This window comes from Carassius auratus, chromosome 14, assembly GCF_003368295.1.
Source record: "Carassius auratus strain Wakin chromosome 14, ASM336829v1, whole genome shotgun sequence".
NCBI lineage: Eukaryota > Metazoa > Chordata > Actinopteri > Cypriniformes > Cyprinidae > Carassius > Carassius auratus.
Window position 1 is genome coordinate 30,356,951 of NC_039256.1, and position 25,618 is coordinate 30,382,568.

General features: G+C 39.8%; 1 protein-coding gene across 1 annotated transcript in view; it reads left to right on the forward strand.

Annotated features, from left to right (window-relative positions):
* slit3 (slit homolog 3 (Drosophila)) overlaps positions 1-8,924 on the forward strand; it is a 162,489-nt gene extending 153,565 nt beyond the window's left edge. The window contains exons 33-36 of the mRNA XM_026281176.1: positions 4,837-4,991; positions 5,802-6,090; positions 6,186-6,391; positions 7,628-8,924. Coding sequence (XP_026136961.1) covers positions 4,837-4,991; positions 5,802-6,090; positions 6,186-6,391; positions 7,628-7,863 — 886 coding nt within the window. The 3' untranslated portion in view covers positions 7,864-8,924. The remainder of the gene's footprint in view (positions 1-4,836; positions 4,992-5,801; positions 6,091-6,185; positions 6,392-7,627) is intronic.
* The last annotated feature ends 16,694 nt before the right edge of the window (positions 8,925-25,618 follow it).

The following is a 25,618-nucleotide window of genomic DNA, read 5'->3' on the forward strand; positions in this document are numbered from 1 at the left end:
ATTAACATATGAAGCACGTTGATGGGTGTGCTCTTCACACCTCTGATTGCTGTTTGCACGCTTTTCCAGGAGAAGTGCCCATATAAGGAATTACACCTTTTATGATGTCATACAGGGTCATACTTTACAAACCTTTTACAAACCCTGAAGGAGTGTCTTTGGCACAAGTCATAAATTTTTGAGTCATGTTTAGCGTGAGAATCCAACACTTGAACAGTGTAAATAAGTCAGAATGCATGAAATAGCATTCAACATCCTGTTTAAATTAATATGCAGTGGTGTGACTAAATGAAGGAAGTTTTGTTGCCAGGTCCCTGCTAAGTCCAACATGTATCATGGCCCTCACAGTTAATCACAGATCCATGCTCACCCTCTAATTATCTTGTTTTTCCCCAAGCGACGTTGTGCTGTGTGGCTTTGGCATATCTTCACCCTATTGTGTTGTTCACGTGTGAGGAGAGGAAGTGCAAGGAGAGAACACGTTCTTCCATTTCAATTTATAATATTTGGCATTGGCACACCCGGGTCTGGCGAACGTGCTCCGGAGTTCTCCATGTCATAGTTAGCGTTAACAATGTGTAACCAGACCTAACAGAGCCAGCTGCTCAGTTTGTAACCCGTCCTACGCCGCAACGCTTGGACGTGGGTGCAGCGTTTGGGCAGCTCCCTTGCTTTGGTTTTCCCACCATGGAACCTAGAGTTTTGAGGCTGTGGTTGGAGCATTCCTGAGCCGAGTCTGGTTCAGTGGCTCTCTGCGGGTGCTTGACTTCAAATGTGGAATTGGGTCATAAAGACTCTGTGGGGCGAAGATCAGAGCAAGATTCCCACACCATCTACAGGTCTTGCTAAGCTTTTCTTACACCTCATCCCTGCTGAACTTCAGCAAGAGATCCCCAGCAGAAAAAACAAGAGTTGGTTTGAGGGAAAGGGCGGTGGGAAAGAAGACAGCTCGGACTCCAGAGAGATGAAGAATGACTGAGAGCCGACGAAGAGTGAAGGATACTTATCTCTGCAATGTGATCCTGCCTTGATGGAAGGTGTGGGTGAGGGGAGGGATGGAGAGACTGATAAATGCACTGGGGAGGAGAGCAACGGAGGCTGTTAACTAGCAGTAATGCCTCATTAGCATGAGATGAATGCTCGGGCCCATGCAGCGTGTTAATGCGCTGCCCTTTACTAAATGTCATGCTAATCTGAGTATTAGTTTAGGCAGCGGCATGGGCAGTTCCTCAGCAGAAGCGGCGGTTTGTGGAAACATTGCAGGAAATTGAATGAGAATGTTAGCATTCCCTGCCCCCAGCTTCTCAGCGTGTGCTTGCCATCCTGCGCCACGCCTAACCACAGCTCTCCAAATGCAGCTAATGTTTGGCATGTCAACCGGGTTTAACACTGAGCAGCGCTAGGGGGAACAAGGAGGGGTCAGGCTATGTTTTTACGGCCTGTTTTCATTTCGCCCGAGATTTGAGTTCCTCTGCGAGCAGAATGTTTGAATGGGGGGGGGGGCAATGGTAATTCAGCCCGAACCGTGATGGGACATGAAGTAAGTTCGTTGGGTTTGAGAAGAATAAATGGTTGTGGTGTGCTAAGTCCGGCTTGGCTAAGTGCGACAGCGCTAATGCAACAACAGCAGAAAGCACAGTCGAAGCTGAGGGATGCTTATGGTAACGGTCCACACACAAAGTTTAATTGTGCTCACATTTACCTTTAATGTAATTAAAGCTTAAATGTTAGACATCATTAAGTTACCCAGAGTGAAGATTTAGTCGCATATGCCAGTGATTTACTCGCATTGTAGAGTGTTGTACTGGATTAATGTACACAGCTTATCAGTGTTTTCCTCAAGAATCAAACCAAGACCTTAACATTGCTAGCGTTGCTCTAATGTTTGTGCTTCAGGAAAGCTACATATTCTCAAAGGATGAGACCTTATTCCTTGCTACTTACAAGTGTTTTGATGCTACCTGTTAGCTTCAATCCATCTGTAGAGTAAAGCTAACGCTACTTGGTTACACCCCGTGATATATCAAACGCTACATAACCACGTTTAGCAATTCACGTTCGAGAAGGGCATAATTGACTTCACAGCTGCATTACTCTTACAGTAGCTCAATGGTTGTGCGGCGTAACTGAATCTGGAAGATGTAAATATGTCTACAGTTTTTCTGATCTAGATAACTCTCCAAGTCGAAGGAGCCGGTAATAGTATGTATGTGTCATTTATACCGCGGTTTCGCTCGAGGGAAAACGGAGTATTTTATTTTCAGCTAACAGGAAATTGACTGCCCCTCGTGCGAGAAGGGTGACATGAGGTTGCTGAAATCTTCCATGGGTTTCTGTTTGTTTTTCTTGAGCTTCGTAATGAGCTGCTTGAAGCTAATATGTAGGCTAGCCACACATCAAAGATCCCCCCCCCCCCACAACCCTTCTAAAAATATTACAGCCTCAGGATATTTTCTGTCTGTCAGAATATGAACAAAAGGCCGATAGTTGCAAGCGCTAAGCTACATCTTAATCTCTGGTGCCCCCTAGTGGAGCTAGAGCTTCACTGCATACATTTTGTCAACTGCAAATGATGACTCCTGTCCCCCATGGTGAGATTTATGTTCTGATTAAGAATTTTTTCATTCTCATAATAGAATCTTCCTCTGTTTTCTATTACATTTCCACTCTCACCATCTTTTTTTTTTTTTTTTTTTAAATACTTTTCCCATTTCCTTCTCAGCTGGTGTGTAGGCTCTCTTAATGAAAGGTGGCTGTCAAAACCAGAGGCAGTGGATAAAAATGTCCTTATATTGTAATAAAGCCATTCATCGGTACCACCATAGATGCATCAAATGGACGGGCTTGAGATGTTTGGGGGGTCTCAACCAGCGGACTGTAGTGTTTGTTGCAAAAGCCTATTTTGAAACAGGAATTGAATTATGGGCCTGTAATGCAAACCACACGTGCGCCTGTGTTGGGTCTTTGTTCAGCCAAGACCTCCGTGAACCATACCCCTCTATATCTGGGGACACTGATCTCTATCCGCACCTATGGCATCAGCATTTCAGCAATGGAAAGTAGCATTGCGCGCCAGTGCAAATACTAGTTGCCTGGCCGCAAAAATGCTAATTTTAATGCTATAATGCTAGTCTGTTTGTTTGCTTAATGTGTTTGTGCTGACAATGCTCGGCTGGTTTTGTTTGTTTGTTTGTTTTGTTTAGTACATGTGAAAAAAAAACAATTATATATATATATATATGTATGTGTGTGTGTGTGAGTGTGTGTGTGTGTGTGTGAGATAGAGTTTGTGTGTGAAGAGTTTATTTGCAAAAACAGATCTTTTTAATTCAATAATCAGGATCTTTTTTTTTTTTAATGATTTTATTGAGTTAGTACTTGTTATTTATTGAGTTAGTACTTGTTATTTTTACCTAATCAAAATAACCCTACAGTTTGATTGAGATTAATTGGAATGCACAATGAAAAAACATTTTTTTAAAAAAGTAAATCTGTTTTTTGCAAATTAACTTCTTTTTTTTTTTTCTTTTTTTTTTGACAAAGACAGAAAAAGAAGAAAACCTTGTTTTAAGTTGAGGTGGGGATTAAGATATACTATACTCACCACAATATCATTTCTCGCACCCCCTTCTCCTCTCTCTGTTGGTCTCTGGGCTTCTTTGCCAAACCACTGTCTCTAGCTGTCTGTAACTGCTTGTGCTCCATCCAGTAATAACTACTACAATACAAAACTGGGCTTTCTGTAGCCTGAGCAGACTGCTTTCTCATAGTTCAGGGGCTACTGATAAGTTAATAACCCTATTTCTCACATTTATACAAAATACAGTGCTAGAAGTCAGCAGAATCTGGGCCAAACAGGGCGCTGCATGCACCACATCGTAAGAAACCGAGGAGGAAAAAGGCGTAAATCCAGCTGTGCCGGTCAGAGCACGTCTGTGAGATGTTTCATGGAGGTTTAGTGGAACCCGGGAACAAACGGCACTCTTCAATGGTTAAAAATGAGCGTGTGAAAGAGAATTGCTCTCAGGAGTTCAAGCAGTCACCGTGCCAAACTCAGCAGGATGTGATTTGAGCGTCTTAACTCAAAGAAAGAGTGAACTCATGGCCAACACAAGCTCTCCTTTCCCCACAACATAAGCTTTCCCCACATCAGTGCCAAAATCACTGGAAATACACCTGACGGAGTCTAATGTGGAAACCATGGCATTTTCAGACGACGGGGAGATATTCTGTATTGCACATTCATGGCTTTTCATTTAGGCTTAAAATGTTACTTTGAAAAGTTAATTTGCTCCACTGGTGACATGATACGATCTGCTAAAACAGTCGCTTTGTAGCTAGCATTTTATGTATTCACAATACACTAGTTTAAATAACATTTTCACACTGCAAAATTTGACAAAATAAAGCATAATTGGAAATGATACAAAATAAAGATAGTTTGCTCACGAGTGATATTTACACTACCATTCGTTATTTTAAGAAACATTTTAAGAAATGTTTCTTGAAGGTTTCTTGTGACACTGTAGACTGGATTAATGATGCTGGAAATTCAGCTTCGATCACAGGAACAAATTACATTTTAAAATCTCTTCAAACAGAAAACAGTTATTTGGAAATGGAACAATATTTTACTAAATGCACTGTATTTTGATCAGATAAATGGAGTCTAAATGAGCATAACAAGAGACTTCATTTGTTACAACATTAAACAAATCTTACGACCCCAAACTTGACTTTTCTTTTTTTGTCTCATATTTAATCTCAAGTGTGCTCTTGACTGACATTGCTTCTTTGAAATGTAAAAAACTGCTATCTTCTTCTGCTTCGTTGCAGTGTGGAGTCGGTGAACGATGGTCTTTTCCACACGGTGGAGGTCCTGATCCAGAATCAGACGCTGAGTTTGGTGGTGGATAAAGGGGCACCGAAAAGCCTGGGCAAACTCCCCCGTCCTCCGGCTGTGGACCACAACACACAGCTCTACATAGGAGGTAAGCATCAAAAACACCTCATTGTTCATCAAAACCACATTTCAAAGGTTTCAAAAAATTAAATATGGCTTGTTTTGAGATACTTTCAAAGTGTTTGAATGCATAATGATTATAACGTGAGCACAGTGTTGGGAAGGTCACTTTGGAAATGTAATAGTTACCCTATTTAAGTAGTGTAACTATTTCAATTACTTTAGTAAAGGAATGTAACTAATTACATTTGATTACTTCTTGATTGCTTTTCTAAATTTCTAATAAATGTTTTCAAGCATACATTAGCCTATTTTGTGTCCTGAAACATTGCTGTCTCATATTTTAGAGCAGTCAATGCAATTTGGGAAAGAAATCAATCATATCTATATGTGTGTGTGAAAAAAACCAGATGTAACCCCCTTTGTCAATTTTAACCTCTTCATAACTGTAATTTAATTACAACATTTGTTTTGCAGTAACTGTCACAGATTTGTTTTGTAATCAAAGGGATAGTTCACCCAAAAATGAACATACTGTCATCATTTACTCACCCTCATGTTGTTCCCAACCTGTACGAGTTGCTTTCTTATGTTGAACATGAAAGAAGATACTTGAAGATTGCCTAAACTTGAAACAGTTGGTGGTTCCCATTGACCTACTATGGAAGTCAATGGGGAAAAGCGACTCATACAGGTTTGCAATGACATGAAGGTGAGTAAATGATGACAGAATGTTCATTTTTGGGTGAACTATCCCTTTAAATGATGTTATATTGTTACATGTCCCCACACTGCATAAGCGTGTGTGCTAATGTTTGCCTGTTTTTTGGTATTTTAGGTGTGCCGTCTCTGATTGACACAGCAGGCCTGCGACCGGGTCCAGACCGTCCCTTCCAGTCGTTTAACGGCTGTATTCATGACGTACAGCTCAACGGGGAGCTCCAGGACCTCGGCGGTGGGCTGGCAGGGGTGGAGGGCATCCTGCCGGGCTGTCACTCCTGCGGTGTCTGTGCTCACGGGTCCTGCAGACAGAGAGGAGAGGCAGGGGTGACCTGCGAGTGTCCCACCGGCCACAGCGGCCCGCTGTGTGAAGAGACCACCTCCCAGAGCCCCTGTCAGAGCAGCAGGTAAAATTACCCATATTCACTGATACTGGCCCACTCTCCACTCTCAGTTGCGTTGGCATCAGGCAGTGATCTCCTGACTCTCTCTTGCGGTGCAGGTGTGTGCACGGTGTGTGTGTGCCGAAGGGCTCCTCGTACAGCTGCTCTTGTTCAGAGGGATACTCGGGTCAGTTCTGTGACAGACGGGAAGAGTCCGCCGTCTGCAAGGGGCTGCACTGTGTGCACGGAGAGTGCAGGGCAACGGAGAGCGGAGAGCCGGTTTGTCACTGCCAGTCTGGATACAGCGGGCCGTCCTGTGAAACAGGTGCGACACAGCACTGCAGGAGACTTCCATTTGTCATGACACAAAATTATAGCTTTTTATTTACATAAGAACAAGATTAAAAACATGTTTCTGGTCTTATTGTGCACAATTCATCAGTGCACATTTTTCTGTGTGTGTGTGGGGGGGAGTGGGGGCTTTTACCCCTTGTTCTAGCACCCATTCTTCTATTATATTGATTTAGGTATGTATATCCATTTGCTAACTGTAATTTAATACGTTGCAGATCCGCATTCAAATACTTTGTTGCTGTTTTGATCATCTTTCATTAAAATTGTATAACTTACTTTGCATTTTAAATTACTTTTTTCTTCTGCAAATGTAACCGAACTTTATTGGGTGAGAAAGAATTATACAATGATATCTTAATAATATTTAGATGCTGGCTATGATATCTCATTTCAATAGAGCACAACAGTAAAAACTAGTCAAGATCTCCATGAGATTTCATAAAGTAAAAAACACATAAATAGCCATTGCATATGCAATACAGTTCAAAATCTGTATTTTAAAAAATATATATTTGTACTTTTATTCAGTAAGAATGCAGACTTTTACATTGTTACAAAAAAAATCTGTTTTTATTCATAAAAATGTTATATTCATAAAAATAAAAAATAAATTGAATTTTGAAAAAAAATTCACCCAAAAAAATAACACTTCAACATAATTAATTCAGCTTTGATCACAGGAATAAATGACATTTTAACATATACTAAAACCGAAACATATTTTAAATTGTAATATTTCACAATATGACAAGATTATCACAAAATTATTACATTATTCATATTTACTACATTTTGATCAAATAAATGCAATCTTGGTGAGCATAAGAGACTTCTGTGAAAAACAACATTTTTACAATAGTGTACCTTTGATTAGAAAAATTCAGAACTCAGTAAATCTGATATTAAAAATCAATATCTTTGTTCTTTGTATCACAAATGAATAGGATTGTTTCATGCAATCAAATCCTGAGGAATAAAATTCGATGTTGTTTCCACCCAAATAAGTGATGCATTTTTGCATTTTTAAATGCTAAATGCAGTAAAATGCACAAAAAACGCTGTCTTGTGTAATCTTTTGCATGCTGCAAAGGATCCAGAAGAGTGAAGCAACATAAGTCAATATCTGACCTGAAGGTCCTTATGTTTATTCATCTCTTATATAAATGCTTTATCTGATGACCTGTCCTCCGTCTCCTCCTCCACACAGAGCTGACGTGCCAAGGAGAGATGGTCCGTGAGCTGCTCAAGCGTCACATGGGTCATAAAACATGCACCTCCACCAGTAAAATCGCTCGGTGTCCAGGCGTCTGCCGCTCGGGCCTGTGCTGCGCCGCAACCAAGAGCCGGAGACGAAAGCTCAGCTTCAAGTGCTCCGACGGATCCTCCTTTTCTGAGGAGATGGAGACCACCGTGGAGTGCGGCTGCACAAAGTGCCCTTTGTAATATTAGCCTGGAGAAGAAGATATATTGTAAAAAATAAACAAAACACAAATAGAACTTATTTTTATTAAGGGATGTTTTTTTAAAGAAAGAGACTGCTTTTATGATGTTGCTTATATGAAAAGTAATTTTGTATCGTCGGACAAAAACACACAGATTAACATTCCTGAAAATATATGAATTATATAAATATGTATAAATCTATATAAGTGTACAACCTAACCTGAGAATTAATTTGGTCTGCGTATTGCATGTCTGTTGTGAAGCGTGAGCGTGGAGAGAAATTTGCCCAATCAGACGAGGACTCTCTGGACTCTTAACACAGGAAGTGGTGAGCAAACTTCCTGTGAACTGGTGACGGCAACAAATGAACTGCTTCCTAACGGACCTCAGAGAGCTCACGTGCAGAGCTTCGAGTGGGATGGGCTGATGTTCTGAACTGTAGATGTTGCTTTGCAAAGCTCATCGGCGTGGCTCTGGTTTACAAGCTGCAACTCATCGGAGTGAATTTTTTGCATGTCTGCATGGAAGAGTTAAATGTGAACTTGTAACATGCTGCGCTCAGGCGGTAAAGCTATTGTAGTAATAGTATTGTACTATGATAGTTAAAGGCTCTCTACCTGTTTTACCTTGTACAGTTGAAATCCAAATGCATTGCAGGTGATACAGGAGCAAAGCACTTCATACTGACGTAGTATTCCATCATAACTGTCCTTTACTAAAATATTAAATGCAAATATATTACACCCATTACTACTGTATTGTTTCATGTGTACCCTTTTTGGTTTAGTTTTTTTTTTTTAGATTTAACACCCTCTATAGATATTCCCAAGGAAAAGCTAATCAGTGTTAATGAATATTCCTCCTGGTTCTGTCTCATCCCTGTTCACCACAGACTGTTGTATAAGGTAGAAATCCAAGTGGACGATGTAACTCAGCTTGCGCAGGAAGTGTCATGTTAGCATTGTTATACGGTGCATTTTCTAATGTTTTGTTAAATATGAATTAGAGAGTGATGATTAACTTACAGTGAATGTCGAATTAAACTTGTAATGAAATACGCAGTTGGGTTTTTTGTGATTTATTTTTGTTAGCTTTTATTAATTAGGTCTTTTATTTTTTTTATTTGTCAAATGTAAAGTAATGTTCATATGCACCAGATCAGCCAAACCCAGGGACATGTTGTCAGTTGTTAGTCAAAGGTGTTATGTGTGTATTTTTTTGACTTTATATCAGTTTTATATTCAGAGATAATGCTGGTTTACTTTCTTAAAAAGTAAATGCTTTTCTCTCTCTCTCTCTCTTTCTCTCTCTCTCTCTCTCTCTATTTTTCATTAAGTAATCTGTAATTTCAATGTCATATTTCAGATTGCCAGTTATGAACAATAATTATATTATGTGAATATTGTATATTTGTTCCTATATCCAGTAATATAATAATTATATCATTTTAAAATAAAAATTGTATTCGTCACATGCATAACCATACCATAGTATGACATGCAGTGAAAGGCTTTAAAATAAAACAATTATAACTTTTTTAAAAAGAAGAAGGGTGCAAAACTAGAACGTACAGATAGACAGAATATATTCGATTTATGGATTTCTATTTCTATTATTTCTATGGAGGCTCAATTCTGGCCTGAAATCAGCCCAATGATAGCAGAATGATGTCATGAGTTGTGTTTATTATACCATTTTATGTATTTGTTTTTGCATATACTACAACTTAGATGAATATTGCTTTTTAGCCCTTGAGGCACACAGACAGCTTTAATCTAAAATAAATAAATACATAAATAAAGGTAGCAAAATGGTGTTTTTGAAACGAATGCCATTGAAGAGTCATTTTGGGGATTCTTAATAGAACCATTTTTTTCTTAGTGTGAAAAACATTTGATTAATTCGAAGAAGATTTTTCCACTGCAAAGAACGTTTTGTTTGGAACCATACAGTAGAGCAGATGCTTATGAAGAATGTTTATTGTTAAGAGAGTGTGTGAAGAGAAGGTGTATTTAGGAGTTGTGTCCCCTAGATGGAGTTATACACCAAATGCTGTGAGTCTGAATGTCTCTCGCAGGTATTGAGGATGAAGTTGATCATTTTGATTAAGATGAGGGTGACTTCTTCCTACAGCTGTGTTCTTGACCCACAACAGACATATTGTTCTGTAGGGCTATTCCAATTAGTCATTGAATTCTGATATTTTTGTTGAACTTTGATATTTCTTTCCTGCTGTGTAGACCACAAAACCTGTGTGACCTGTTGTCTTTGAATTACTGGATCCTGATCCTTTTTCCCTTAAGGGTACACTCAGTGAGTTTTTGCTCACACTTACTTGCCCCAGTGGTCTTGCACTTTATATTATATTGATATGAATGCGTTAAGTTTCAGATCTCGTAGTATATTAAACGACAGTTAGTCTGTGCTTTAGTGGTGGGGATTTTTCATTAGCACATCTTTGATTACCTGCTTTTGCGTCTGGCTCAAATAAAACTGACATTTTGTGGTTCAGTTCAAACAGATTAATTTATTACAGTACTGCTTGCTTGTTTGGACATTACAATTTTCTGTTCATGAAAAAAAAAAACAGCATTTGCTTGGCATGATTCTGCCTTCATGTCCTGACTTTTCTCTAGTGGGCCATGTGCTTGTGTTGTCTCGTTCCCTTGCCCCGCCCCCCTTGTTATCCTAGTCTTGTCGTGATTGCCTTATCTGTGCCACCTGTTGTGTCTTGATTAGTTCCCCTATTTAGATCCCCTAGTGTGCTCTGTCTTTTGTTGGTTCATTGTTCCACACCGTGCCAGTTCCTAATTGTGAGTGTTCCACATATGTGTTTCTACTTGTCAGCTTCGTGAGAGAGTTTATCCTTGTAACCCCCTTTAAGAAGTCTTTGTGTAACCGTGAGTGTTTATTTGTAGTTAGTGTTCAGAGTCTTTGTTTATCTTGTTTATCGTGTCTTGCAAAGTAATTTAGTGTCTACCCTAGTCGTTGTTTTCCCCCTCGTGGGTTTTGTTTTCCCCTTTTGTGTTATTAAATCCTGTGTTTGGTACTTCCTGTCTGCATCTGAGTTCATCCCAACCCCTCCACATAACAGAATGAACCGACCAAACAGGAACTCAGCAGACAGGATGTCCTCCACTCCACAACACCAATTGGAGTTCCGCCAGCAATGCTGGATGTCGTCCCCCACCGACAAGAAGAGGGTTGCCCTCCCATATTCGTCAGAAGGCGAGTGGATCCTTCACAATTATGCCCAGCTGTGGGAGAAGTTCTCCCAGGAGGAGCCGCAGAGGTCCCCACCACCTATCCAGCTGCCAGTGATCCCGGAGGGTCGTCTCCTGGATGTAACTACACTGGGGGAACAGGCAGATCCCTCCCAGAGTCCTGAGGCGCCTTCCACACCCATCAGTCTCCCCAGGAAGCGAGGGAGACGGTTCTCGTGGGAGTCTGCTTCAGAGGCCTCAGCGACGGAGTGAGCCCTGCCAGAGACCGAACTCCCCCCAACCCGTCTCAGACCCAGCGGTGACCTCTGCACCGCGGACAAGGAAGAAGAGGAGGAAGAAGGGGTCTTCCAGTCCTGCGACTCTGTCTCCTCCTGCAGCGGTGAGCGCTGGCGTGCCCGAGCCAGCAGCGGTGACCCTTGACCCCGAACCGGAGACTAGGAGAACTGTTTCCAAGTCCGCAGTCGTGAGGGCAGAGGAGAGAGCCGCGGCCGACTCTGCAGCCGAAGCATTGCTACAGTCTGTCTCATCTCGTAAGGAGATGCCTGTTGTAATCGCTGCCAAGACTCTGTCTAATTATTTGTCTCGTCTTGTCCAGATCCTTCAAGTCCCCACCAGTCCTGTCTTGTCCCCAGACCCTGTCCCCAGAGATCCCAAGCCAGCCGCAGTTAGCGCAGTTCCTGACCCAGTTTCTGTCCCCGCTGATGTTGCCCCGTGTCCAGTTGATGTTGCCCCGTGTCCAGCTGATTTTGTTGAGTGTCCAGTAGATGTTTCCCCGTGTCCAGTAGATGTTTCCCCATGTCCTGCGACTTCTCTTGTCATGTCCTCTGTCAGTTGTTCTGAGACCACTCCCCGCCCTAGACCACCCAGACCGGCCCGAACCCCCCGTTGTCAGCCTTCGTCCCGTCCTTCTAAGACTCCTGCACCACCCACCCACCCTAGTCTGTCCCCCATGAACTCTGTTGTCCCGCCTCCTCCCCTTCCCTGTTTGTTTTTTTTTTATTTGCCACCCTAACCCTGTCATAGTTTATTCATGTTTGCCTTTGTTGTTATTTGTCATGTCTTGTTGGTTTTTGTCTCTGTACTAGGTCTGTCATGTCCCGCGTTTGATGTTCCCTTGAGGAGCGTCTGGAAGCCGCTCCTTAAGGGAGGGGTTCTGTCATGATTCTGCCTTCATGTCCTGACTTTTCTCTAGTCTTGAGGCAGGATCATGACAGACCTGTGTTTTGTGTACAAGCACATGGCCTTGTCTTTTGGCCATGTGCTTGTGTTGTCTCGTTCCCTTGCCCCGCCCCCCTTGTTATCCTAGTCTTGTCGTGATTGCCTTATCTGTGCCACCTGTTGTGTCTTGATTAGTTCCCCTATTTAGATCCCCTAGTGTGCTCTGTCTTTTGTCGGTTCATTGTTCCACACCGTGACAGTTCCTACTTGTGAGTGTTCCACATATGTGTTTCTACTTGTCTGCCTCGTGAGAGAGTTTATCCTTGCAACCCCCTTTAAGAAGTCTTTGTGTAACCTTGAGTGTTTATTTGTAGTTAGTGTTCAGAGTCTTTGTTTATCGTGTCTTGCAAAGTAATTTAGTGTCTACCCTAGTCGTTGTTTTGCCCCTCGTGGGTTTTGTTTTCCCCTTTTGTGTTAATAAATCCTGTGTTTGGTACTTCCTGTCTGTCTGGTTGGGAGGGGAGTTCATCCCAACCCCTCCACATAACATTGCTGGTTAAATATGTTTTGAAGAAAAGCTGCTGGTTTAAGCTGGTCCTGAGCTGGTTTAAACTGGTCATGAGCTGGTTTAAGATGGTTTAAGCTGGTCCTAAAATGGTTTAAGTTGATTATGAGCTGGTTAAAGGTGGTCCAAAAGTGGTTTAAATTGATCATGAGCTGGTTTAAGCTGGTCCTGAGCTGGTTTAAGATGGTCCTGAGCTGGTTTAAGCTGGTCCTGAGCTGGTTTACAATGGTCATGTGCTGGTTTACAATGGTCATGTGCTGGTTTACGATGGTCATGTGCTGGTTTAAGATGGTCCTGAGCTGGTTTAAGATGGTCCTGAGCTGGTTTAAGCTGGTCCTGAGCTGGTTTAAGCTGGTCCTGAGCCGGTTTAAGCTGGTCCTGAGCCGGTTTAAACTGGTCCTGAGCCGGTTTAAACTGGTCCTGAGCCGGTTTAAACTGGTCCTGAGCCGGTTTAAACTGGTCCTGAGCCGGTTTAAGCTGGTCATGAGCTGGTTTAAACTGGTCCTGAGCTGGTTTAAACTGGTCATGAGCTGTTTTTAAGATGGTCGTGAGCCGGTTTAAGATGGTCGTGAGCCGGTTTAAGATAGTAGTGAGCCGGTTTAAGATAGTAGTGAGCCGGTTTAAACTGGTCATGAGTTTGTTTAAGCTGGTCGTGAGCTGGTTTAAGATGGTCGTGAGCTGGTTTAAGCTGGCCCTGAGCTGGTTTAAACTGGTCATGAGCTGGTTTAAAATGGTCATGAGCTGGTTTAAGATGGTCCTAAAATGGTTTAAGATGGTTTATGCTGGTCCTGAGGTGGTTTAAGATGGTCATGAGCTTATCCCAGCTCAAACCAGCAGCCATGCTTCAAAATATACCTAACCAGCAAAGCTATTGTTTTCTCAACATGGTAATTATTCAATTTTGCGACCTGCTTGTAATTTGCCAATTTGCTAGAGTCTTTGTAAAATGTGAGCATTTTATACTGTGATGAGTGGGGCGGGGCCGAGGGCCGTGGGAACGAGGAGCGGGGCTGGTGGAGTGATTGGAGATGAGCAACACCTGCTCGACCCACCGGTCTCGAGTCCCACGGAGGAGATGGAAAGATATAAAACTGGAGTGACGACAGTGAAGGATGAGAGAGGACCAGGCCTGGGCTTTATTTTATGTTTTGGTTTTTATTTGTGCGCATCAGTCGTCTGTGAGGGGCTGATGCGCTGTTTTGTGTTTATTTTGTAATTTAGGGAAGTTTCATAGTCAACGCATCTGTACGCATACGCATCCCCGAGGCTACGCATCGTTACACTTCGGCCGCCATTATGCGTCAGTGCGTAGCCTAATGTGTCATCCCAGTTTTTGATAGTGCCGATGCACGCAATACTATGCATTGTCGGTGGGGGCGACATTGCAAGTATTGTACATTAATTCAAGTATATTGTGTTTACAGAAGAAGAAGGTTTGAATACAATGGCGGGCGAAGAGGAAAAAATATATATCTCTGCGTTGCCTTTGTTGCCGCCGATGTAAAAGCAGCAACAGAATACACTCCTCTTCAGTTGCCATTGTGATCTGAATATCACGCGACCCGACTCTACTAATATCACCCGACTCTACTACCCCCTGTTGCGTGAGCGGTGTATTGCATACACGCATCGCCCGTGACGCTTGCGTCCGCTGTTTAGACTATGAAAGGGAGCGCGTCGCTCGCGTCACTCGCGTTGCTTGCTTACGTTTCTCGCATTGACTATGTTATGGCCTTAAAGTTTCATTTTGATTGTCGGCCGGTTTCTGCCTCCTTCTTCCCGATGATTATGAAGTTTTTATTATTACATATACATTTATTTTACATACGCAGGCTACCATTCATTTGTTTCCCTTTAAAATATTTTAATAAAAAATCTATTTATTTAGCGTTTAGGGACCCAATGACATATTTTGTTTTTTCCCGTCTTGCTCTATTGTAACAAGACATTGGGAAAGTACATATTGAAGGGCTCGCTCTTTTTTTTTTTAAGTTGCAAATAACTTTAGTTATGTGACTTTGCTATTTGCTTTTGCTAGCAATAAGTTTTAAACATGCATAATGTGAATTTTGTCAACTTTTGCAGCACACTATAGATGACCCCAAAGCTAACAGACATGGAATAAAACCACTTACTCCAATTTCGATTTCATGGGATTTTATGGCTTCTGAAAATGTGAAGACTTGAAGACACTCAGTGCAATGCTGGGGGATTTGCAGTTAATGCGAAGGTCAGGATGACCTGCTAGCTCTATTATCTCTCTTAGTAATCCACGTGAAAAGAGAGATTTTAATAGCATTCAGATTAAATGGCAACCATCCCAGATTACCCTTGACAATGGCGCAGTAATGCCCAGCTGCACCGGGTTTGCAGCGTGATGCATCTACTTGTTTATTGAAGGGGCTAATCTCTCCATAAGTCTAGTCCTCGTGAGAATCTGTGTTTACAAAAGGATGGATCTGTGCCTCTTTCATGCCATTCAAATCCTTTCAAGTGCTCAGTCATTATGTTCAATAGCTTGCCTCTTAACCCTGGTTCCCTAACATGTGGCTCTTCCTTCTACAAGAGAAGATAGAGAGGTAAAACTGCTGGGGCATGTCAAGTTATTGAGGCACTATAATTCTTGCAATTCCTCAGAATTAGCCACTCATTGTGGTTATGTGAGAAAGGGCTCCTGAGAAAGAAGACTGGAGGAAATTGCCACATAATTTAAACACAGATGCAGGAAATGAATGGAAATACTTCAAGGAATAGATCAGCCAAAAATGACAATCCTGTCATTTCCTTTCAAACCTGTTTCCTTTCTGTGGAATATGTTCATTGAATAGATTCAACTCGCATGAATGAGTCACTCATGAATCAGATATCAGTTTATTTTGAACTCCATGACCTTGCCAAGGATGGATTTCAGAAATGTGTTTAAATAATGGCTATGAGTTAATATAGCTTCAGAAGACTTAAAATACAGTGCACAATCCTATAGATTACTTTTCTGATACTTCCTAGATGTTTTTGTGAGCTCCTGAAGGCTCCTCAAGTTCTGACGTCTTAAAAGAAAGACAGGTACATTCATAATGTCTCCTTCTGTGTTTTTCCACAGAATAATGTAAGACATAAAGGTAAGAATGCCAATAGAGTGCCTTTTTTTCACCTTTAAAATGCATCCAGAAATTCCTGTCTATTTTATTTTTAGTATTCCATTCACAAGTTGGATTTTTGAGTTAGATTTCAAATCAATCACGTCTCCTTCAGTTTTCCGAAAGGGCATTCATAAGGATATGATTCATGAGGAGATGGTATCTTGACAGTATTGCATGTGATTGTGAAATATGGCATTGACAGAGAGCGTGACACTCTGTGAAAGAAAGTTCCCACCACACAGCTGGTTATAATCAGGCGGAGATAGCAAACAGATGGTACCCAGCTGGCAGGGCAGCAGCACACCAGAACCTTGTGCAATATGTCAAAAACAATATATCTGAGACACAAGCATGTTTGTACCTATTGCTTTATTTTGACAGGAACTTTGTGCATCAGGAAATGTATCATTCTTGTCCAGCATTATCGGGTCATTCCGTGAAGTCCATAGCTTAAATTTTTGATTTTGTTATTTTATGTATATATTCATTTATTCATTTTGTGAAAGAAATACCTAAATGAAGAGAGGCAAAATATTAAATGTGGCCATTCAGAAAGATAGCAGGATTATGATGTTATTTTTACACAGAGATTTGTATGTCTATTAGTAAAATCTTTTGACATTATCAATCTTTGTTGTGTTATTTGCCAATGGCGAACATTTAAATATGAGGAAAAGCTTTTTTTTTAGGTATTTCCTCCAAAGTTTGCATTGCATCAAAAATTGCATTTTCATCCAAAATTGCACTCAAGAAGTATTAAAGATATTTTAATGCCCTTTTAGATACTGTCGTCTTAACAAACGTTCCTTATGGCATCTTCTTGTTTAAGACACTGTATGGTTCATTTCCAGAGATATGATTGTGGGAGACAATGCTTTTGTCAAACACAGCCCAGAACATCTCAGTGGGGGCTAGTTTCCATGGATTTTCCATGGGTACGCACTCATTATTATTAGAAAACATCAAAATCTGCTTTCTATTTGACTTTTTTATTTTATTTATTTATTTGTTGTCAAATTCTAATTCAAATTTGATTTAGTCAATAGAGCAATAAATGTAGTGTTTACTCGTGTCTATTTCTGAGAATAATTCTGTTTTAGAAAAAAGCCCATAACTCAAGCTCATGCGACAGCTTGACTGCATGACCTGCATGTTTTCAGGTTGCTTGTGGTTCATTTAAGACCACCATTGAGGAAACTTATTTCATTACTGGGGTTCATGAGCAAAACAAGTGACGAATTTAGTCTATTTTCCTAAGGACACCTTTTCTTGTGTTTCTTGGAGAGTGACGGTGGAGGGGTGGCAGCATGGCCTGGCATGGGGGCGAGACTAACCGCTGCTCTGCCCTCAGATCACTGACAGCTGTCTGCTTTCCAGTCCGATAATTTCTTCCAGCATGGGATGGAAATCCAGCTAATGTGGACCGAGCTGCCCTCTTTCCCCAGCAGACTATATATCTGCATCTAAAACATGCTGTCTGCAAGTTTACCTGGACTATTTCAGAGCTAGACAAGTCAATTAGGGTCATTTGTAACAGATCTCTGAAAAAGTATTGAACGTTTGAATAAAACAGACGAAGAAGACGCAGAAACAAGTGATTGCGTACTGTATGTGAGAAGATGCATATGTAAAATAATGTAATAATCAAGTATTAAACAGCATATAAATAAAGACTGCCCAACATTAGTGATTTAAATGTTGACCGAGGAAGTAGTTAAAGTGAAGCTTTAGGAGTTGATGAACTTGATTGACTTCTTGTATGTTTTGATCATCATTCTGAATCCCATCCATTAAAAATGTTATTTTTTTCCAGCTCTTTGTTCAAAATATATATATATATTATTTTTTTTTTGAAACATGATAACTAAAAAAAATCAATGCATGAAGCTAAAATAAAACTTTTTGTTTGTTTGTTTAAAAGCAGAGGCCCTGTTCTTTCTTTTGACACGTTTTATGTTCAGATGTTAATACAAAATAACTAAATATTTTGGGGGCCATAAATGTTTTTTGATCAAAATGATCAAAAATGCTGGAGGTGGCTGGCAAAATAAATAAATAAATAAATGCTGACAGAGAAAGAGTTAACAGTCAATCTGCTCAACAAGAGAGTGGCTTAATTAGATTACTCCCATTGTAATCAGTCAATCTAATTTATACAGTATTTCAATTGTTCTTTCTATCAATCAAGGGGGTCCATGGCCTTAATAAGTCTGAGTACCCTTGTTGCAGACCACCTTAAAACAGCTTAGGAGCTTTGTACTGAAGTGATGGAGTGATCCTGATGGACTTGGACACAAAGTGGCCTCAAAGTTTTCTAATTGTAACAGCCGAGTGAGACTGAGTCTTCCCAGCGGGGTTAAACTCACCTGCCTGCAGACAGTTTGCTGTGAAGCCACCTAATCACGTCCCAGCAGACCACCATCTGCCCATTTCTGCTCTTCAGTCACCCACCCACCCGCTGCCCGTCAATCTCACAGTCCAGCACACAACGCCTGGGCATCTCGCTGCCATGCTAGCTTCATTTATCTGCAGATTTGGGTCTGGGAAGAGGCTACGTCCTTGACTGTAAAGTAAACATGACGGCAGAAAGTACTTTTCAACAGCTCGATTGTGTTGCATGACAGCTCTTTGTTCTGGGGCAATTCATCATTCATTCACAGCTCCCTGTCAGAGATGAAACACTTGAGTTGGTGTTCAAAGGCACTGAGAGGTCATGGGGAGAATGCTTTGTTAAAGGAGGAAATCCCACAGTGATATATTAGAGAATTTGAGCATGTGGTCTATGGGGTCTTTTGATGCAACTGCAAACAACCAGTCCTTCTCACAACCTGTAATGAACTAAGGAAAAAAGCACCAGCAAGTATGGGCAGCTTCTGTCAAAGTCCTTTCTCCTGCACACCAGTCACAACATTAGGTTTTGTTTGTTTTTTTCTCAAGAAACGTTAGGCTGAATGAATTTGTCTGAAGAGCTTGACAATTCACAGATGGATGCGTAATTCTCAGGAAACATTTTTATTTGTTTGCTAAGTGTGTGTTGCTAATGATGTATTACTCACTGTATAGAGTTAAGCCACTTCAGTGCATAATACAGTTCTATAATATAAGTCTTTATTTCTGTTGCAGTCTTCATCAATACCTGCCTTTGCTTTTCTATTGGTACTGTAGAGCTCAGTAATTATGAATTAAAATCCTAGTGAACTTTGAAACAAAAAAACTAAGTTTAATGATAATTGTCCAATTACTTGAACTGACACAAAGCCCTTGAAAATGTAATTTTGAAACATACTCAATCTAAGAAATTGCCCCAAAACATGTCTTGAGACAGAAATGCCACACTTTATTAATATTTTTTGTGCATTTATTATTATTGTTATTGTGTGTGTGTGTGTGTGTGTGTGTTTAATTAACTTAAGCACAGACACTGATCAATTCTAAAATGTTACATTATTTAAGCTAGACTAATTGAATTCAACTCGTGTAGAATTCCAAATTTACTTTGATGCACAATAAAAGCATGCTAATGTATTGGTTTTCATGGACATTGGAAATTTTATTGTGCATGAATAAAAATAAACTTCATTTACATTTAGATTTTACCTTATTTAAAACATGAATATTTTGTGATCTTTAGTGAAATGAATATCAATTTTCATACTGTAAATTATGGTATTGTGTTGCCTGAACATACTTGAAGAATTTAAATAAGCTTAATGTTTAATTTTGAACTCATTACAAAAGGTGAATATTCAGCTATTTATCGACTATCAGATGTAACATGAAAATAATGAATTAATGTGGTGCCTTAGGGTTACTTTAATGCTTTTCGTACTCTCTGGCAACAAGATCATTCCCTCTTTTGAAACTCGTTTGTTGCTTGACCTACATACTTTGATGTATGGGCACAGCACAATTCAAAACAGACATATTTCAAGCCAGTGTGTACCTGTGAGGCTTTAAAATCTAAGTCCAAATATAGAAACTCATTCATACAATGCCAAGCAGACCCATCGATCAACATTAGGTGCTCATACGTCACCACAGCACCTGTCTGTTCCTATCCGCAGACAACAGGCTGATGATGAGTCCTAATGCCAGATTATTGCTTGCTGACAGAAAAACATCTACCTTGTCTTTCATTAGCTCTATTCAATATCTAATTCTGATTGAAAGATGTTCATAAATGAGATGCTTAAAGGTGCTGTATGTAATTTTTTGACTAAAATACCATAATATGTTTACAGATATTTAGAAAACATGGGAAGTTTATTGTTTCTGCAAAAAAAAAATGCAACAAATAGTTATTCTACTTTGAAATGTGTGTTCTGTGTCGGAATGTCTGTTTTTGTTTGGTGTGACTCAATCCACTGCAAGTTTAGCCAATAATATTTCCACACCTTAAAAAGCATTGGTATCCATTTAAAAAGCTATATAACCAGAGGACTATTAAAATGGAGATAAATCAAGTCGTCGCCTTCCATTTTTAATTGCGCTCGTTCCCGTTGCGTATACTCAATCTGGCAACTTCTGTGAGAAGGTGGGTGGGTGAAACAACTCTCTGCAATATCTTAAATTTTGACTGCAGTACCAATTTCAACCGCTAGTTGTCAAAATAACATACTTCACCTTTAACTGTAAATATGAAAATTCTTTGAAAGCTGCACAAGTGATGGTTATAACATCATGGAGACATGAGGTGCATTTGACTTCATGCAGCACAGCGTAAACTAATCACAATCTGACTTGAACCAGTGCATGCTGGTTAGAAATTTTGTCCAACTTGAGACGGCACCAATGCCACATGACTGTCACGTGTGGCGTCAAAGTACCATGAGAGCGTTTCGAGCAGAGGGGCAGGGTTTCATATTTTACTGAAACTTCCCTGGGCGCTGCTATTGGCTGCTGTTAGCATTCCATTGACTCCCATTCATTTTGGCGTCATTTTGACAGCTAATAACTTTACATCTGAGGCATTTAAAGACTCCATTTGTCCATCAGTTATTTCTAAAGAAACACGAAAATGTATAAAAGCCCCCATTACCTTGTATCTTACGTTATGCCCCCGTAGAAGCAGTTTTTGTAAAAAATAAGCTAACGATTGCATCATAACCTGCGACTCTCTGTCGCAAAGTGGAGAAATTACAGTATGGACAGGAGGAGAAGCTTGCAGGCAATCTTTTACTGTCTATGAGGCAATCGGGGGGACGTGGATGCATAAAGTCAAGGGAGAAACCCATATAGAGAGTCCAAAAAAAAACAACGGGACAAATTTATTCAACAACGTCTGCAAGATTTGGTGGGTGATTCAGATTTCTCTTGGCACAGCGGTTAGAAGACTTACAGGTTGCTCACGTGACATCGACGTCATCAAGCTCAGTTTGAGTCTGCGCAGTACGCTCGACCCCCAGGAAGTGCGTGCTTCTAATTGACTTCACTTGTCTCTGTCGAATCCAATGGGGTCGCTGTGTCCATATCTTTTACTGTCTATGGTTTCGAGAGCAGCCGGCTGACTCAGCGTCTACAGAGGTGACGAAACAGCTGTTTCACGATTGGCCAGATTCACCGCATGACAACGATCACGTGTTTTGGGTTATGCAAACTTTTTCAGTTCCAATAATCTGTTTTTAGTTCGGTAAAAGCTTTTTCAGTCTACTCGTACTGTTTTATTGAGTCACGTTTATCATATAACACTGAAAAAAGCATATATATCCCCACTTTATTAGTTTTTAAATAGTATACGATCGTGTTGAAAAGATGGCGCTTTATTAAGCAGGAGATAAAAAGTGTTTCTGTTGCTCATGAAAATGTTTCTGAAATGTCTGTGTATTTGACAAATATTGTATTTAATTCACTTAATCCGTGGAAAAGTATGCAAACACCGCTTCAGTGTCACTAACGGGAGCAGAAAGTGTCCGGCTTGACGGCCCTGTTTTCAATCCCGCCCCCGACTGCAAGCGGCTCTCGGCGTTCGCTATCTGTAGCCGTGCTTCAAGTCGAATGCACCTACGGTGTTAAAGTCATGGAGTGTCACATGACTCACGGCATAAAGCATCCAGCCGTAATTACAGGAGTTCTGGTCCTCAATTATATCTTAATGACAAACCTCATGGTGGAGATCTGTCCCATTCCCATCAATATCTCCACAGTTCACCACTCATGGGCATCAGCAGGCAATTCTAGAGGATTTTATGACTTTTGACTATAATTGAAGTTCTTATATTGCTCCCACGGTCCCTCCCCCTCATACCTCTCCCTGTCATCATCCTCTTCTCAGTCTCTTTTCATTCATCATGCGTTGTTTTTTCCAGCTGCCTTGTCCAAAGGATTTAGCCTAGGTCTTTTGTCTTGGACATGTTGTACAGAACAGTGTGAGAACTCGTTTTTCTGCTTAGAAATGAAGTTCAGAAACATGTTTATGTAGGGAAAAGGTGTCTAGTTTCCTCTAATGAGGGTTCTTCAACCCTTTGTGACCCTTTACTGGTATTTTCATCTCAACTGAGCCGCGGGGTGCTGGCTGTCAGCGTGAGGACGAGATCTGATGCTATGTGAGAGTCAGGCAATAGGTACGACCCTTCCTCAAGGACACAATGCCCTCTCTTTATGCATGACCTCTAGGTACATGCCCTTTCACTGATTATCTGTTAGCCCTTGTCGTCTCGCTGATTGATCCTCTAATCCTTCAGCTGGCCGTCTGCCTTCCATCCATCTGCTCTTACAGAGTGAGGAAAGAGGCTGTCACGGCTCATTGTAGGAAAATAAATGGCATTTTTCTCAGTGGAGAAGCTAAATTGCTCACACACTTACTTGATTATCACTTTCACTGGAAGCTAAACTTTTTAAGTTAAGGCACTTTTCTTCAGGACACATCAAAATATTGAGCATCCCTGTTGAAAAAAACAGCTTATGTTGGTTAGGTATGTTTTGTATAGCTTTAGTATAGTGTGTAGTATTGATATTTGAGTATAAAAAAAGATTACAAAAGTTACAAAACTCAAAGTCCATTCTTAAAGGAGATATTTTCTATTTCAAAAAGCTTGTTTATATAGCTAGTATAGCACACTTCTTCCGGATATTATGATTTCACAGTAGTTGTGTTTCCATCACCCTTCAAATTGCACAAATAGAAACTGTGAATCGAAAATACTCCTAATGGAAACACAATTTCGTAAAAACTCCTATATATCGCAAAAGAGGAATACTCTCAGACAGTGTTTTTTCAGGCAATTAAAAAAAAGGAATATTTTGATGAACTGCAATTTTCGCATTTACAGGTCACATACGTAAAAATCTAATGATAATTTTTTTTTGTAAAATGTAAAAGGGGGAAGGTGAAGGGTTTTAGAGGAACTCTGAAAGTGCGCTGAAAAATGCTCAAGTGGATACTAACCAGCAATTTATATGAAAAGCACCAAACTCATTGGCTGTATATACAACATGAACCAATAAGTTTGTGCCAAGTCATTTAACACTGTGTATATCATCAGTTACATTAAGAACCGATCAGCAAGCACCATCTAGAGTTTCATAAAATAACTTGGCATTTATAAAATAACAAATCTGTAATGGAAACGCAGTTAGTAACACTTATTTAAATAATTCCTGTCAATGGAATATGCAAAAACGAGGGGGACTAGGCCTGGTTGAAAAAAGTCACACATTTGTTTATATTGATGCCAACCCTAAAACAACATACGTAAACTTCAATTTTCTGTAAAGCTGCTTTGCAACGATTTGTATCATGAAAAGCTCTATTCAAATAACCTTGAATTTAATTGAATTATTACAGGTGAGGAGATGCAACTTGCGGTTATGGTAAGGGGCGTGTCATTTCCAGAAAATGGACTAAGCGGACACCAATCACAACACACTAGGGCAGCTAACCAATCAGAGCATATTTCATGTTTTGGAAGGAGTGGCTTCATTGAAACAGGAACTAACCAAGTCATTTGACACAGACTGGGAAGAGAGGTGCAGCAATAATGCAAAATATGTGATAAATAATGCATTTTTGAAACTATCAATCATGAAAACATACACACCAAAAACCAAATCAGGAATTTAAAATGAACTGTTGTTCTTCAGTGTTCTTCACTATGTGTTTTGTGCTTGTTATGAATGAAGGTTTTGAGGTTTCGAATCTCTTCCCAGGTTTTAAATAAACATCCTTGATTGTGATTCAGTAAGTCTTTTAGGGCTGCCATTTAGTGTAGTTTCTATGCCAAGCGTTAACCGATACAACCACAAAACAACTTGACAGTTTGTACATCTGAGACACAGTTTGGGCCGTCAGGTTCACATGACCTCCGCAGGGCTCTGCTCAGTTTGATTTGTTGGCCTGCTCTCACTTTTTCTCTCAGGAACTTGGCATAGAGAAGAGACCTGTTTTAAAACAGGAGGTAAAATGTGCTCTTTGTGTTTGTTCTGATTCAAGCAGGTGACATAAAGGTGATTTTGTTTTACGTGCATTTACATTTAATAACCATGACACGCTGTTCTTATCGATTACAGTACAAATCATAGTGAACAATGTATCCCAAATGACATATAGCCTAACATTATGAAGTCTAAGCTGTCATATCTTATAGGATGGTTGCCTGGTATCTAGTCAAAGCTAAAATACAGTTATAAATGTCATGATTTGTATGGAAAATCTTTGAAAATGAAGCGTTTTGATGAAACCATGTTAAACTTAATATCTTTTTAAACCTATAAATATATATAACTGACAAAACAAGACTTGTCATTCTGCCCTCGGGATTCCTGCATCATAACAAGCTTTCCAGGATAATTTTTTTGGGAGGTGTCAATGGAAAAGTCCAGCCAGTAACTGATTTATATAATCTATATATGATGCAAGCGTGAAATGTGTTTGTCTGCCTGGCCTTTAAAAACCTTTAAAGGGAGACTTCAACCCAAAAATGAAGGTTTTGTCATTATTTAATCACCCACATGTTATTACAAATCTGTATGACTTTCTTTTTTCTATAGACCATATTTTGAAGAGTGTCTTGGATTTTCTCTCCATACAATGAAAGTCAAACAACATTTAACATGATGGGGGGTACATGTTTGACTGAATTGGAAATTTGGAGTCAACTATCCTTTAATTTCTTTGTATGTTTACATATATTCTGGCAAGTTGTTTATGACCTGTATTCACACCTGAGGGTGTTTCCTCATTAATAATTAGCTTGATGATTGTAGGCAAATGGGTGGAGTATCTTTGAAGATGGGAGCGTGATTTTTTGTTAAAGGAATTTATTTATGTATATCAAGTAACTTTAGTCTAATTCTAGATTTTGCTGAAAATGAAAAACAACTAAGTAACCACAAATATTAATTATAAGTTGTAAAAGCATGTATTGTACCTGGCGCCAAATTTGACGCTTGTAAACAAAAAAAACAAAAACACACACACCCAAACAGAGAAACATAAATATGTGTGGATTGTTTGATTTCTGTGACTCTTTTTGTAGGCCTTCTCTTTAATTTTCTCTCAATTAATATCATATTAAAATATATATATATATATATATATATATATATATATATATATATATATATATATATATATATATATATATATATATATATATATATTATTTTTTTTATTTTTTTTTATTTATTTTTTTTTTTTTGGTTAAGTATTTTTTTCTGTAGCTGTGCAAGAA